Source organism: Manduca sexta, unplaced genomic scaffold (assembly GCF_014839805.1).
Source record: "Manduca sexta isolate Smith_Timp_Sample1 unplaced genomic scaffold, JHU_Msex_v1.0 HiC_scaffold_2969, whole genome shotgun sequence".
In the NCBI taxonomy this organism is placed as follows: domain Eukaryota; kingdom Metazoa; phylum Arthropoda; class Insecta; order Lepidoptera; family Sphingidae; genus Manduca; species Manduca sexta.
The window spans coordinates 1-17,764 of record NW_023593987.1 but is presented as its reverse complement, the minus strand read 5'-3'; the positions used below and the strand labels follow the sequence as shown (position 1 = coordinate 17,764).

The 17,764-nt window shown below is 31.6% G+C and overlaps 1 protein-coding gene and 1 pseudogene across 4 annotated transcripts; one reads left to right on the top strand and one right to left on the bottom strand.

Moving 5' to 3' along the window:
- Positions 1-1,745: 1,745 nt before the first annotated feature.
- On the bottom strand, positions 1,746-6,983 carry LOC119192593 (annotated as a pseudogene).
- Positions 6,984-7,709: 726 nt separating this feature from the next.
- LOC119192592 lies at positions 7,710-16,713 on the top strand. 4 transcript variants are annotated; one of them, XM_037446407.1, is made up of 4 exons: positions 7,710-7,834; positions 9,639-9,785; positions 11,477-11,629; positions 14,784-16,713. In XM_037446407.1, exons 1-4 carry the CDS (start codon positions 7,745-7,747, stop codon positions 14,868-14,870), a joined length of 477 nt encoding a protein of 158 aa, XP_037302304.1. In that variant the 5' UTR covers positions 7,710-7,744; the 3' UTR covers positions 14,871-16,713. The 4 variants fall into 4 exon arrangements, 1 of the variants encoding a protein (XP_037302304.1); XR_005113672.1 differs by lacking the exon at positions 7,710-7,834 and having other exon boundaries at positions 9,409-9,785; positions 11,429-11,629; XR_005113670.1 differs by lacking the exon at positions 7,710-7,834 and having other exon boundaries at positions 9,410-9,785; positions 11,468-11,629.
- The last annotated feature ends 1,051 nt before the right edge of the window (positions 16,714-17,764 follow it).

Below are 17,764 nucleotides of genomic sequence, written 5' to 3'. Positions count from 1 at the left end.
ATGAAATATTTTGCGAACTTTGGAATTAATGAAAACGTATAATTCGACGAAAATTTAAACTATGTGTCTATGTGGCGACTTAGATATTGAGGAAGGTAATTAATTGACTTAAGAATGTATGTATAACTCAGGGAATTGGAAGTCCACCGAATAATAATTGCAAGGATCGTACAGTATTAATATATATTATTCTTTAAATTCCTCTTATCTTATGAAATGGGAGATACATGAAAATACGATGATTTCAAATTAAAATACAATGACTTAAGAGACCGTCAAATCTTTAAAGGAAATCATCAAAACCAATAAATTCATTCGTGTCTCATATACCTAAACATAAATCATGTCTCTATTAACGAAGAATAGATTGAGGCGATAAAAATTATGCTGTTTCCGAGCTCATCTACTTCAGATGATAAATGAACTGGAAAGCCTCTTGTCATAATGACCGCAAATCCCCATCTTACTAGAATTAAAAATATCACAGAACCTTCCTAGGGTCAAACTCTAATGCTCAGCGAATTTTCAGGTATATGGCCTACTATTAGGTTATCTATGAATATGTTAAGATATTATATTATCGACTTTCACAATTCAATTCCAGCCAGTGAGTAGTTAAAAATAACAAAATATGGGTGTTCATGATATATAAAAAAATTACCACCAGAATGGATCCTATTTAGGCAATTCCTCAAAAATAATCGGAAATTGGGAGCCAGTGATATAAAAAAAAAACATGACGGAGCTATGCTTTTTACGTTTTTCAACTACACACACGCAACATCGCGATAGTCTAGATCTCGTATACGGCCAACATAAAATATATGCGTGCTAAACTATGCAGAGCACGCGTAACACGCGAGAATGCAGCGTCCTTTTAAAACATCATGTGCAACCCTTATAGATTAAAAGAAATAATAAACAATAATATTGCTCAAATTTACTTTATTATAAATACTACACAATAATGAATTGATCATAATGTGAAAATCTTATTGATAAGCAGATTAGATATGACTAGGACTACCAAGTTTAAGTTGATGGCGCCCAATATTGGCGACAAAAATATTTGGATGAAATTGCCCGGACGTAGGTATCACTTATAACTAAGACAAAGGAGAAACTAGGGCGAGTGGCAACTCACTCAAGTTATGACACGCATGCCTACGCAATAGTCCCTAACTCTACTCAAATATTTTATGTACATAAAAGTATAAAATATATTAACCATTTTTAGGTCAAATTTAAATGGGCAGAAAGAACGCCTCGTATGGAAAGTCATTAAAAGAGACACGAATGCCGATATATTAAAAAAAATTAAACTACCGGTTATTTATTTATTTGGCCACCTGTACCCATACATTTTAAGCTTAACTTTTTTTCTATCGTGTCATCCTACAAATATCGACTGCATGGAAACTCAAGAGTCCAATGAACCTATTAGCCCTTTAACTCATCACAGTTTCGTTACTTCCCATTACTTACTATAAAATTCACCAACACAACTAATACCTTTACCACTTTGGGTATTTACAGGCATAAGTAAATCACTTACCATTATACTAACCTATGGGATCGTGCTATTTCCTACAAAAATGTCAAGATTTGTTAATAATAATCGCATAGTAAATTACTATTCTAATACTACCGTACTATCAATTAAATTATATAGCCTGTGGAATGGTAATTATAATCATAATTTGGCCATATTTAGACCACAATAGTATTTTTCGCCCAATACTGTGGTATATCTTCGATATGTTATTATAATTATCCGGGCATCTACGTACATAAAACCATAATACATTGAATATTATAAGTTAAATTGTTTTTAAAAATTACCATTAGATAAAAAGTATAGCATACACTATGTAAAGTTAAAGAGTAATACTTTGAAAGTCATGTATGTAATCGTAATATTTATGAGTTGGTCCGAGGCGGTTCCCGCAGCTCTAGCACATGTTCGATGGCTTGCGGCCGCCCGTCGGGGCCCACACGCGCCGGCTTCATCACTCCATCCGACATCATCTTATCGAATAGATTCACCAGCTTCATTGCTTCGTATTCTTTCTGTTAGACAAAACAAAATTATTATGATATATTCGGAACCCATAAATAGTATTGTAGAATGCGTGTTTTGAATCAGAATATCGTGGGACCAATCCCACAGAGGATCCAAATCCCACAGAGGTTTAATGTCAGGAAAGCGGTTGTAAAAACTAAGACAAATCGTTTCTGCAACATGCTTTAAAAACTGTCGCAGCGATTTCACAAAAAAATGTGATAAGGACAGGGGGAACGATGGATACAAGTTATGGCGACCGTTCTGTAGTCGCAACTAGTATGGGCTATCTTGAAAGGTTAAAAGTCGCTGGTAAGACACCGAGAATTAATGGGAACACTTATTTAGGAGAATAAATGTCAGCGTTCCTGTTTAAATTTTACACACAATACGAACACTATAGGTGAGGTCGATTCTAGTAATTGTCATTTTAATTCCAAAGTGTAGGTTTGGCTCGAACCTCCGCCAGTAACTACTCACTACAAATTAATTAATTGACCATCCATTTGTGGGGTTCGCCCACGCTCCATTGTCCCTCACATAGTCATTAATAAATAAATGTTTCAGTTGTCTATGAGAACTATAATTTATTTTATTTCTATATTTACACTTCGTAAACACGTGGTATTCAGGCAGACTTGAATTTTATTTTCAGTCTCTCTGTTAAGCTGAACCTTTGGGTAGTGCAGAAGAGATAAAAAGTCTTGTGTAAAAATAAAAAATAACAATACAAATGTGTTGATGTACATGGTACATATATATCGATGGTTGATACCAAGGAGCTTCGAAAGTCTCTACTTTTTAGACGTTGGTTCTTTAACTAGATGCATAAGGCGGTACTACTGAACATTTTACCTTAACCACCAGAGGCTTGGGTCATGAGCCTCGCCATGGATGTATGATTCATTTTTTGAAATATTTTTTTGTGAATTTGTGTATTTTTAGACAGATAGATAATAAAAAAGTATAAAAAATAACTTAAAATAGAGTAAAAAAATTACAATAAAAAATCTGTAATACATCAAATAAAAATAGGAAGGTACCTTCAAACCTAATCATAGAATAATTTATATAAACCAGGTAAATACTACATAATATTATAAATACCTACAAAACCAGGATATCCTTTCGTACATCTCTGTAAAGCATTATATACATTCTTATAAGTATATCTTCCTACCATACTCTACAATAAAATGACGATGTAGTGACATCTGTCGGTGGCAGTGAACAAGTACCTGCTCGTCGGACATGCCCTCGAAGGGGTTGGTGCGCTGGCGGGCGCGTGCAGCCCACCACGGGGTCGATGTGCGGCGCGGCGCGCAGGTACTCCTCCGTGTCGGAGTCGTCGCTGCTGGACGAGTAGTCGCCGGCCGCGCCGCCCATCAGCCCCTTCTGCGCCAGGTGCCCCGCCGCGTTCCCGAACCCGGTGTACTTCACCATGCGACTCACTGTTCAACGGGATCAATTTTAGCCTCTAGTTACATTCAAATTCATTATAATATTACGATTTGCTTGTGGCGCTTGTGGCCAAGATATAAGCTCCATTGTACCCTTCTTCGTGATATAAAAGTAGCTTATAATTATGTTAAAACCTGACTCGATTTCTTTTCATGAGTTCACGATAGAAACCGCAACAGGCAAATGGAGTATACTATATAATGTATTGCACTGCGATGTTAATATTTGTATAGCTTAAAACATACATTAAATTCAAATTCCAAAGATAAATAAATAATTATCAACTATTACTCACCTTTCTCCTTGCAAAGTATGAACAAGAATTCCGCCACTAAATCCCTCACAGACGTAACGGGCGTAGTTAAAAGACGGCAAAGTTGGTTGCGCAACGTGTTACCCTTCTCTGGGGTTTGGACACATCTCGTAATGGCGGCAACACCACTTGTCGGAGGTATTTACGAAACATGCGACAGCCACGCGATGTTTTGTTCAATACGGTCAAGATTGGCGACAAATTCTCGTATTGATTATGAATTCTAAAAATATATTTTTGCTTAATTTTTATACTGGGCGGCATTTTGATTTTAATAACGTTAATATGCTAAATAAAAATTATCATTTTAATAACAATAAGAAACAGAAACACATATATCTTAATATGGGGACCTTACTGTAGTAATGGTCAGTTGGTGCTGCAAAAAATCAAGTAGTGCATGTAGAGCGTCCATCTTTCTACCATTGTATGTGTTTTCAGGTTTCTTCTTCCTTGAGTTGCGGAGTCAGATACAAATAGAACATCGGCGGCACTCTGTTGAATAACATATTACATTTTAAAACTACAGTCCGGAACAAATACAGAATCTACTTGTGCATATAAAGTAATACATTGAAGTATAAAAAATACAGGGTCATATGACATACCATTAATATTTGTAACTAGTCTTTTGCACTGGTAACTTTGTGCAAAAAATCATCCATGGATAATGGATATTTTCCCAAAAAATCTTAGATTTTATTAAATCCTAGTTATTATATTTAATTATGAGGCACATTGTACACAAAACCCAATGACCTTCATATTATGATAACAGAAAATATACCTGACATAAACTGGAAACTGGACATTAACGACTATAAATTTATACATTAGAAAACAACAAAATTTATGAATGAAATATAAACAAACATACCCTGTCAACAAATTAGCAATGTTACTCTTCAATTCTATTGATTTCTCTTTTGTACTTGTCTGGGCACACAAGAGGGTCATGAGCACTGGTGTTAACCTTGTGAACATGGCTTCTTCGGCTTTGTTCTCTGGCTCTTCTGAGCTCGACTGACTGATTAGATTAAACTGTGCCTTCAAAATATCACATACAATGGCCTGATGTTGGTCCTGGAATTTTAAGTATGAATTGGTGATATTCCAAAAAATATTATGTGTAATAATAAATCTGATCTCTTGATGATATTATTTGTTAGATATTTTAAGATAAGCACCTTATTTAAATTTTATTAATTACGCTCCAAACAGGTTATAATTGATACACATTCTATACAAAATTGCTTAGAAAATTTAATATTGAACAATAAAATTAAAAATAATCATTATAAGTTCCAGTATAAACTTAAGTAAGGACTTATAACTATGTGTAATATACCAGCAAAATTTAACAAAATACGAACTCACAGACAACATGCATTGATAATATCCATTTTTGTCATCTAACTTTGGTGACTCAAGCACTATTTCAGTGAGGCAGGTTGTTAAATAGTCCATGCCATGTAATTCATTTTTTATTTTCATTTTTATATCCTGTCTCAAAGCTGTGAGAATAAACATTAATTTCATGTCAAACAGCATGATTTCTGCTTTGAAAGAGATTTCTTTGTAAACCTTCAGTCTGGCAACTAATCCTTGGGCTATTGAAGTGTTTGCACAATGTGCTCTGGCTGCCTCACTGTTGTATGTCAGGTTGCAGAGACATTTGAGGGCTTCTACCATCACCTCCTTATCAGTTAAGGCCATGACTCCATTGAAATTATCATCATTTCCATCATAGTTGTATAATCCAGACATTTCTATTAGAGTAGTAATCCATTTTTCACACAGCAAATTCTCCAAGTCTGTTTTGTCTCGACTGTTTATAGGACAAGTTAAATTAAAAAATTGAAACAACAAACCATTTCAAAAGTATGTACTATATGTCAAATTAAATAAAAATCATAAAGCCATTATTTAATAAGAATAGTACATTTATTTTTCTTTATTTACACAGTATTCCTCTTTAGAGCTTGCCCTTTAGACTGTATTAGTACAGGCCAATAAAAGATTAGGTAAAGGGTAGGGGGTCCTATTTTGTCTATGTGGTATATCTTTTTTGACAATTACAAGCGTTCTCACCGAATGACAGCTTTGATAGCCATATAGATAAGAGCCAAAAATGTATATATTCACCTATACAGCTATCAAAACTGTCAATCAATTAAAACATGCATAATTCCAAAAAGATAGATTTCTAATGCGTAACCAGAATAGGGCCCCTTAAACCTACTTTTTTTCAAGCCCTCACATATTAAAATACATACCTCAAAACTCTGATAACAGCTAGACATATTGAGTGAATAGATTTAGAGCTCTTATTCTGAAGATGTTGAAATAAAGCTGTCCACAATATTGCTCTATTGTTGTAAGCATTTAAACTGGGAAATGAAAATTGATTCCCGCTCTGAAACAAAGTCAAAGATATTAGTAGATGTGAATATGAACTAATACAACAGTACATTGTGGGTTTTATTATGAGGTGTAATTTATTATAAGTCCAATGCTATAGTAATAAAATATTCCAATCAGGTTTCTAAGAAAAAAGTGAGTTTGATACTGTAATATTTCTAAAGTAGTAGGTACAACAATATATAGACAATGCAAATCAGTTGTCTATTCTCTTGTATACCAGAACAAGCTCACAGCTTGTTTGTACAATTTATTGATATTAGCTTGAAATCAAAATACAGGTGCATACAGCCATGGGCATATTTTCACTTAGTTACATTCAACTATTATTCCACTAATATGAAGTAGTATTTACGGGATCATGCAAAGTAAAACATTTTCAAGATATAACACCAATGTAACGCTTGTAAACTACACCGTATTCATTGGATACCAACATTTTTCAGAAATCTTTGTAGGACTTCAGCAACGTCGTTCAAAGATGGACTTGAACTAATAACTTCTATTTCGCCCTCATCCATAATATTGCTTTTAGGATAGCTGCTTTTGGAACAGGCAAAAGCTAATTATAATCTGATTATAGTATTTACGATGATTCACGGCGGCTTTACGGAATCTAATTAGTATTATATCGTTTTTTTATTCACATAAAATACTTTTGCAGACCGCAAAACGAAATTCAATAACAAATTACAAAAATAACTCGCAAATTTTTGACGTTTGTGATTTGTCATTCTTAAATGTTTTGACAATTAGGCCGGCTATACATCTGGCAATTCAGAACGAAAATTAGAAGGTAAACCCAGAACTCTCCGAAACCCATACAATTTGGAATTGCACTTCATACATAATATGCTGGATTTTTATGTAGGTAAATGTTTGATAAAAGCACTTATAAGTAGACTAAACTTATATTTAACTTTTATAGAATTTCAAAAATATAAATGTATCTTTTATTCAATATTCCTACGATTCAAATGATTAAATTTGAGATATTTTATTGTTTTTATATATGTGTTTAATATCTTCTCCTGTCTTTAATCATTTATTTTTAATCAATGAGTGGACATTAGGTAAGGGAAACATTTCTTTTAATTATTTAAAATTACTTTATGTCGGAACATTCAACTGGAGTTGAAAAAGCAACAGAACTCAATCAAAATGGTACCATCAATTTTCAGAACTAAATTCAAAACGCCTTTCCGGATGTGTAACCCTGGGCTTAAAAAAATATTTTTTTCACAACAGGTTATGCAGAAATAAATTCAAATTGGGTCGATTATAACTAAAAATATATAATTGTAAGACTGAGCCATACAAGTCGTCTGTTAGCTCATGATTTAGGAATATAGGCTCTAATCTTAGTTGATTCCTTATATACCTAATGTAAAAAAAAAGCAATAGCTGTCGTCTGTCAACAAGAGCTGTCAGTGTCACTGTCAACGCCAGACCCGTTTAACTCGGCGTAAAAAAGTAACACAATAGCGATGAGCAGCTATCTCACTTTTCACGATTTTTCCATACATTTAATGAATCGTTCCTTAAATGTCTCTTTCTACACAACGTCCTTTATTAGTGTGTGTATTATAGTATAAGCTGTCATTCGATCGCAAATAAGCGTCTCTAATCTCGGATTCTGAAACGACGCGTAGCGCCATTTTTATTGTGGTTAACCTTTAACCGCTGCTTTGAAATTGAATTTTCCGTCGCAATTCGCTATTTTGATTTGAAGGCGGTTTTCATTTATTTATTATCTAATTATAGTGCTTTATTGTGTGTGAATGTTTTTGTAAACAGTATATTATAAAAGCAATCATTTAGTGTTTACCAGTTTAAACGTGTAATTGTTTTTTTCGTATAGTTTGATTTATTTGATAATATAATGGTTTATAAGTGCTCTGTTCCCGGGTGCAGTACTCGAGGCCGAGGTATTAAATATTATAGTGTGCCGTTCACAAATAAAAAAAGGTGGGAAGAGTGGTTAAGTTTATGTCCATTCCTACAAAATTATCCTCCTACTCAACGCGAAAACATTCGTTTTGTCATAAACATTTTATTCCCGAACATATAAAACAGAATCTAAGATTAACACCTAATGCGATTCCTTTAGTAAACTTAGGAAATACAGATAAATATAAAGTTACAAACCGAGATTTGATATTAGAAATTGAACCCACTAGTAGCATTACTGAACCCTTTATTTTTAAAGTAGTTAACCCTTCTGAACTTAATCGACCCACTATAGAGCAAAATTGTTCTATCATACAAGAACATCAAAGTTCTGAGCTGTCTAGCACGGTATCAATTCATGCTTCATTGAATGAAGCAAATAGTAGTACTCCAACTCAATTTACTCCCAATATACCTCACAATACGCAATACCCAATATGTATAACCCCTTCCACATCAACCACCATTGCTGTGTGTAATGAGCACAAATTAAAAATCACAGCCTAGTTAAACGTAGATTAACTAATCGTATTAGATTAAATCCCAATGAATGTACCCCTCGTAAACGAATTTTACGCTCTTCAATTCACATTTTAAAGAATAAATTACGTCTCTTGCAATCAAGGTATAAAAAGTTAAAGACTAGATTTGACCTTCATGCACCAAAACAAAGGTGTTCTTGAAAAATATAACATTTTGAGTACATATGGGAAATTATTAGTAGATTCACAATTACGTTTGACTGGTAATTCATTAAAAGGTCGCCGTTACACAGACTCAGAAAAAGTTTTTGCTTTATCATTATATAAGTTAAGCCCTAAGTGCTATAGATTTTACGAAAACATTTAGCATTACCATGTAAATCCCGAATTAATTCTCTACTCAGCAATATTCCTTTGAGGCCTGGTATTAATGACTTTATATTTCAACATTTGGCAGATGCCGCCTTTGGATAAACCTCGCAATAGACAGGCAATGCACATTAATGTTTGATGAAATGTCCATTAAAAACACTTAAATTTTAATTTCTTTACCGGGGTCATTGAAGGTTTTGAAGATATAGGTTCTGGCAAACGCACAAACAATGTGGCTGATAAAGCTTTAGTTTTTATGTTACGGGGTTTGTTTTCTCCTTGAAAATTCCAATTGCATTTTATTTTGCTCGAGATGGGGTTAAAACATTTGTTTTAAAAATATTATTAAAGAAATAGTATTAGCAGTTTTAAATCTGGATTCATAGTAAGAGCTACAATCAGTGACCAAGGTTCTGCCAATGTTGCTGCTATTAAGTCATTAATATCAGATTCTAATGCTGAACTCCTACGTAGTAACAAATATACCAATGACATCTGTTATAAAATCGGCCCAAACCAACTGTACCATATCTATGATGTACCTCATTTATTGAAATGTTTTCGCAATAATTTTCAGAAAAAAAACCTACTCATTGGCAAACCAAAAGGGCAAAAGTGGGAGTATATTGAGAGACTTTATAAAGTGGATGGTTTTGGTGGCAGAGCAAGAAGCACCAAACTTACTGAGAAGCACATAAATCCAACTTCATATGACAAAATGAAGGTAAATAAATATACATTGTTCTATCACAGTTCTGTTTACAAGTCTTGACTGATTGATAAAAGATTGAAATCCTCCCCTTATTTAAGCATGATTATTGTACTTTGATAATTGCTCCTAATATACTTTTCAATATTGACATTATTAAAAATTACCCTTATACAAACTCTAATTGGCCTAACTGGCATCATATTTATTGTGCTGCTTCAAATAATAATGCATCAACTGTAGGCATAGGAGTTTGTCACCTACAAATTAATATTATAAAAAAACCTCCTGGACTGGATTTATTTTGTCGACAGCTGCCATAACAGTTGATAACAGGTCAAATAATGCCATATGAATAGAACTGTGCTTATGAAAACCTTTTAGATCAGCACAGAATAATTTATGTTTTTCGAAATATGAGTAATGAGCACAGTTAGTCTGTAAATTACTTTCCCAATAACTTTTGAAAATTACGAATTTTTGCTATAACCATAAAAACATTATAGACCTATAATTCTTCATATTACTTTTTTGGAATATAATATATTCATTATCCATAAATGTTATGTTGCTTTCAATAATATTAACAAAAATTCTTCATATTACTTTTTGTATAATAATATATTCATTATTCATAAATGTTATGTTGTTTTCAATAATATTAACAAAATAATAAATAAATTCATCTATGCATTGTCTGTGAGATTTGTATATGTGATTATTTTTATGTTCGTTATTGACTCTTGATACTTGTAGTATGAATTTGTTAATTATTTGCCATGCAGCTTTAAACTTATTTTTGGAGTTATTTATGAAATAATTATTTTGGGCTTTTGAGTTATCTTTATGATTTTTCTATAAAGTGTAGAGTATTTTTAAACAATCAGTCTATTTTTTCAATTCGGTTTAAATCTATATTCCCATAATGTCATGTCGTGTGCCAAATATGATACATCTACCTTATATCACCGCCTTATTTTACTTGAAATCCATCCTTGTTCTTTTAACCATGACATAATAAATAAAACTTTATGTATATTCATCATACAGAATCATGTAAAAAAATATATATTATTTATAGATTTAAAGAACACTTATAATGAGATGCATGCATTTATCACTTAAAGCAACAATATTAGTTAGTCTTTGTTACTCTTCGCGATATATATAACTTAAGGTTATAGCTTAAGGTCCATTTTTCATACATTTTGTTTAATACGACGAAATTTTAAAGGCCGAAATATCCATGCATTTTAATTATTTTTACGTTTTTCTTCCAACTGCGAGAACTAATCACTAACTAGACGTGAATTTAAATTCTTTACTTGCCAATACTTGTTTAGTTACCCAGATTAAAGGTGAAACAAAATGTATGAAAATGGACCTTAAGCTATAACCTTAAGTAAATTATTAAAAGTATCACTGTCTTTCACATTGTTCGACAATTTATTAGACAGCTGTGCACCAGGGTCGTAGCTTAGCGGGGGGTGAGTGGTGGTGGGCTACCTTAAAATACTAATGCAATACCTTAATAATCAACTATAACAAACTAAACATTTTCCATTTCTTATAACGAAGCCTAACAAACTAGATGCTTTTTTTAATTATATATTCCATATGTGGAATCCTCTAATGAATGAGTCCTCTAAATTGCTCAGTAACAATTTGACATCGTCGGGAGAATTAATGGACTTCAGGATCTTTAGGTCATCAGCAAACATGAAAGGTGTGGAATGATGCAAGCAATTGATAATGTCATTTATGAACATATTAAAAATAACAGTCCCAAATGGGAGCCCTGTGGGCACCCCAGAAGCAATATGATGGAAATTGGAACTAAAACCATTAAGAACCACATGGTAAGTGCGACCAGTAAGATAAGATTGAAACCATTCATACATGTGCCAAGAGTACCCATACCCGGATAACTTCTGCAGCAAGAGTTCGTGAAAAACGTTGTCAAAAGCCTTACTGAAATTTGTATATATTACATCAGTTTGCATGTTATTGTCTAAGACTTCTGAAAGCAACTCAGTAAAAGAGACCAAATTAGTGCTTGTTGAGCGAAATTTAACAAAACCATGTTGGTGTTCAGTTAAAAATGGTTTGAAGTAAGCTTCCAGATATGGAAATACTACAAATTCAAACAATTTTGCCATAGTAAAAAAATAGAAATCGGTCGATAGTTGGACATTAATGTGTTATTGCCCGACTTGTGTATCGGCACCACTCTAGCTACCTTCCATTTCTTTGGAAAAATTCCGGTTTTCAGTGATTTTTATAGATTTTACAAAGTGGACTAGTCAGATTTCTTGTTCATGCAACAATAAAATTTGGTGGAATATTGTCTGGGCCAGAACCTTTGCTTATATCAAGAGTCTTAAGTTTACGTGAAACTTCATTAAGTGTGATGTGCAACGACGTAAAACTACGAGTCCAAGTCCGAGGAGTAACTCGCACAGCTATCCATGAAATGATAAGAAAAATTCGGGTTAGCATCGACATTCGACTCCATTAGTATCTTTCTCGTACACTGATGCAAAGTGCGAAGCAAACATATTACATATTTCAACTTCTTTGGAACTAACTTGATTACCATCGGACATCGAAGCTGGGAGAAAGCAAGATCCTCTTCTTTTGGCCTTGATGAATGACCAAAAATGATTATAAAAATTTTAAATATTATCTTCTATACTTTCAAGATAATGTATTATAACATTTATTTAATAAGGATCTGCAACTCTCTCTGAGTAATTTAAATTCTATTCCATTTAACGGGTTCTTAAAAATTTATAGCATTGCCGAAACTTATTTTTTCTCAACATACATATGAGGTTGCGATTAAACCCAACCGGATACTTATTACTTCTTAGTTTAAATTTAGGTACATAAAGTTGGATAGTCTCATGTAAAATACCGTAGAATTTAGTGAGCATATCATTGACGCCGTTGTGACCAAGTACCTTTTCCCAATCTACATTATCGAGATGTTTCCCAATAGCATCGTAATCGCCTTTCGTATTCTCGCATCGTATCTATGGGCGCAAATTTATATTTAGTGATTATATTATTATGAAAAAGTCTAGAATATTAAAGAATGATATTTAAATAAGTATTTACAACCGCAATTTGTTATTTATTAAGTTTCAGAATAAATTAGAAACTGTATTGACTATTTGAGTGTTTGGAAAATAATGGATATTTATTTATATCATTATTTAATTGTTTATGTAATCTAAACGTCTAAAGTAAATTCAATTAGAATTGTTAATATTATCCTGATTTCTATATCATTGTTTTAATCTATAAGTAAAAATATTCACACCTTGTTAATAGCGGCATCTGTTAGAAAATAATGTAAAATAATAGTTTGCTTACTTAAAAGTTATTTATGTAAAGTAATATTATATCTAATTATGTAAAATTCATTATAATATTAATTTTGAATATTCAGCTATAACCTACGATTTATTGTACAGTAATTTTAATTATTTTTCTAAAAAGGAAGTTGCAGTTAAATTCACTATGACTCAATTGGATTATATAAAGCCTGGTCATTTTAAATTCACTTCACTTGTGTTCCAAGATCAAGAGAGAATAAACCAACCAATATTAAGTTTGTGTTTTCATTATAATGGACTCCGAACACGTGGATACTGGCTTATCTCCGACATATCCATAATCAGATTTCTTTATTTAATTTCGTTACCATATCAATCAATGAATCAATTCATTTATTTTGCAAATATGGGTACCTTAAGTATTAGGTGGTGTATTTTATAACATAGCGTCTTACCATATTTAGGCGAATGACGTGCAAAAATTACAATATAAAGTTAAGCTAAAATAACAATTTAATATTAATATAGTATATTAATATAGTATAGCATTAGGTAGGTATGATAATATAATATAATCTATCACAGTTGTTACAAATTGTTACACAAAATTATTCCTGTAAATATTCTCTTATATAATAATATGTCTTATCAATTAAAAAGGTTTTAATTTACGTTTAAATATATCTATGTTTTCTATGTTTACAATACAACTTGTAATTTATTATATTATATTCTTGGACCCATGCAGATACCGCTCTTATCTAATAGAGCTGTATTGTTAGGTGGCATTTTTATTTCGTTTGCTATAATATTTAGTGTACATAATATATGTAGGTTTCTTTTTACAAATATTGAAATTTCGTATATAAATAAACTAGTTAATGTAAGAATTTTTCCTTAAGTTCCTTCCAGTTTTAAGTTGCAGTACACCTGGAGCCCTAAAAATCGTATGGCTTCTGCCTGTAAGTGATAATTTATAGAAAGCAATTTAGTTGCTGACCTATTCTTGAAAAAAAAAATAAGATAATGATTTCTTATATTTACGCGAATGTTAGATATTGAATTAACTATTTTCGATTTATCGTAGTATTTTATTTTCTCCCGACGTTTCGAAGATTTTGCAGCCTTCATGGTCACGGGGATCATGACCATGAAGGCTGCAAAACGTCGGGAGAAAATAAAATACGAACACCGCGATAGAATCCGAAAATTAGTTTAATTTCAAAAATAAGATGTTTTACTTTAAATTAATTTATAAATGGTTTTCTGTAAAGCCAAATCTCACAATGTCCTCTAATGCCTTATTTACTCTAGCCTCTAGTAATAACTGAGTTTTCTCAGAGAATAGTACCGTACTATCATCAGGAAATAAAATTATATCATCATTACTGATCCTTTTCCTTTCATGTTTCCAATAAATCGTATTCTGTGATTAAATTAACCACTTTCCCCAACTTGAAATTGGCATAATGTACAACAATTGTCATAAAAAAACCTTAATATAATATGTTAAATTGCCGTATTCTTGTGAAAGTATTGGCCAGAATATCAATTTCTTTGGGCCATTTAATTAAATATCTTTAAGCTCATAACAGATTAAATAATCATACCATGATTAAAATCGTTCATTTATTAATTTACTAATATATTATTTATATTATTAACATTTCAGGTCAAATTTGCAGCCCAAGTTTTTAGCCGGCAAGTGGCTACATCACTAGAAATCCAGATGAAGTCTCTGCTATCTCCAGGATCATGATTACATAAGTTTAAATGAAGACATTGGAAATGGTTTGTTCACAGCAGAAATTCTTCTTTTATAAATAATTTGTTTGATAGTTTAAATGGTTTTGGTCATTATGGGAATAAGTTAAAACATGCTCTTTCATATAATTCGGAGCACATTGCATTCTGGAATGATGCTGTGAAAAGCTAGCTTCAATGCGCTTTGACGCTTCCAATGAAAGGGAAAGGAAGCCTTTATCACTGAAGCATTTTGAACATAATATAAAAACAATAAAACATTTGTGGTCAGATCTGCTGAGAATTGATGGTGTTAAATTTTTAAGTCTTAGACGTCTTAATCAAGATCCGATAGAAAACTTTTTTGGTCAAATAAGGGCACATGGTAATTTTAGTACAAATCCTAATTGTACTCATTTTGTATCGGCTTTTAAAACCTTGTTGATTAACAACATTACTACCGGTAAATCTTTATACACTAATTGTTCTGATGATGATGACAAAATGTTGGGAACATTAAAACATTTAGTCAGCCACCAAAAATATGGTTCATACACTGATAGTCTTCAATGTAATGAAACTAACTTTATAGAAATTTCTATACCTAACGAGAATATATTCCAACATAAGTCTGTACCATATATTGCTGGTGCAGTTTGTCGTTTTTTGATGTCCAATTTGAACTGCAAAGATTGTGATAATTGTACAAAAGCACTATTATCTCAGAGAGAGTCATTTCACGAATTAATTAATTTAAGAGAATATAGTTCCAATGTAGATAGGTTATGTTATCCTTCTAATAATTTTAGTCAAATGGTCTGGCAGAGTATTTACATTATTGACAAGATGATGCCATTTCTTTGCAGTGTTTATATTTATTCTGACTTAATAAGTAATTTAATAAAATATATTGACACTACTTGGTACAACTGTAATATTCACAAAACGGCTGTTATTAAAGCTTTTGGTCCTACATAGTTAGAATGCAAGTTAAGCAGTGGTGTATTAATTTTAATAATAGAATGAATAATATTGATTCAAGGCCTAAAGATATAGAAATGGAAACTCTAATCCGTGAGAAAGTCACAAAAGGATTGAGTTATAGATCACAAAGAAGGCGTAGTTCCTAATCTCACTTAATTAAAGTTCTTCATAGTATTTTGTCCACAATTATTACGATTTTTGCAAATGAAATTGATGTTTTTTAAAGTGTATTACCCACATTTTTGTGGTTTTAAATTAGCTATTATGCTTTCTGTTTATTGTATAAAATCATAGTAGTTTTTAAAATAATCTTCATTATGGTGACTGTTAAGCAAATAGTTGTTAAAATCTTATATACATAATTATGCTTGTACAACCTAAAATGAGCCTACCAGATAATTGTCAAGTAAATAAATTACATTTCTACAAAAAGTATTATGTGTATGTTTCCCAAATTGTTCATATTTTTATTGATTTACATTGTGCAGAATTAGTAATTTTACCTTTAATTTAATATTATATTTTCATTATAATGTATTCAACATTTTCTGTATTTTGTAGCATTTTTAGTAGCAAATGTGCCATTATATGATATTGCAAAATGTTAAATTATGCATGGAATGCTTTTCGTGAGAGAATAATCATATTCAAATAAATTCTTAGTTTTGTGTTGTTAGATTAGTTATTATACCTAATGCATAGTGTATAATAGTGAATAGCTTAAGTATGGCTCTTTATATTGTGTAAAATTATAGTGCTAGTCTTCACAATTATCTTAATTTTGCTAACTGTTAAGCAAGCCGTTGTTAAAATCTCATATGCATAATTATGCTTGAACACGGTAAAATAAAAATGTTTATGTTTCCAAAATAGTTCATATTTCTATTCATTTAGTATGTACAAAAATATTAATTTTACCTTTTTATTTAAAATCATGTTTTCAATATAAAATATCTAACATTTTTGTCCTTTGTAGTAATTTTTCTTTCAAATGTGCCACTAGTCAGTCATTGTATTGTCATTATTTTTAATTTTATGTAAATTGTTACTGTTAAATTTATATGCAATCCAATTTTGTTTCTTGTAAGTTATTGTTGATTTATATGACAAAATATTAATAAGTGGAAGACAACCAAAAATCATGTTGTTGCATTTGCCTTTATAATATTGAATTGTAATGATGAAAATTAAAATTATGTTGGTAAATGTAAGCGGCTGAACGGTGTGCACTATTTATGTATTTGCTTTATGCCAGTCCATGTTTTTAATCCGTGCACCACCTTATATAAGCTATGTGACTACTTTGTATACAACATCTATAAAAAATATTTGGTAATTGATGACAAAAAATAAGCCCGAGTTTCTTTCTGCCTTTCTTCTTCGGGTAGTCATCTCTTAGGTAGCTAGTGAAAGGCTGGTGGATTAGCTAGGTAGGGGCCTATATTGTATTCTTCGACGGCGAAGATCGTGATGCATTCCTTTTATTTTATTAAGATTATATCATATACCTTTTGTCCTGTCGGCCCGAGCTGACTTCTTTCGTTTTTTTATCCTTTATATATCAATTATTTTTAAATTTTAGCGTCTGTAGTGACTCAGTGGTTTGTTCATTAATTTATTTGATTTGTTTTAAACGTATCATAAGTACAGCAATAACTTTGTTTACCTATATTTTATTTTATTGAACAGAAAATGCAATTATACGGGCTGCAATTTTAAGTAAAAATTATTTTCGCTGGCTATCGGTAGATTCTGAAATTATGGTAAATTATGTGAAAAGTAATGAAAACATTACTAATAAATCTTTATATTTAGATAAGAAAAGTTGTTTTATTTTATTTGTCAATATTTTAAATGGGTAAACACGTGACACTACATTTACGCCGTGTACTCACTGTAGCAAATCGATAACCGATTTTTGTATTA

What these genes read in the sequence shown, in the direction of transcription:
- LOC119192592 (XM_037446407.1), top strand. Translation starts at nt 7,745, where the DNA reads ATGAGCAGCTATCTCACTTTTCACGATTTTTCCATACATTTAATGAAT. An exon ending in CTTCATATGACAAAATGAAG is followed by an intron (nt 9,786 to 11,476) that starts GTAAATAAATAT and finishes CAGGATCTTTAG; the next exon opens with GTCATCAGCAAACATGAAAG. An exon ending in AAACCATTAAGAACCACATG is followed by an intron (nt 11,630 to 14,783) that starts GTAAGTGCGACC and finishes TTAACATTTCAG; the next exon opens with GTCAAATTTGCAGCCCAAGT.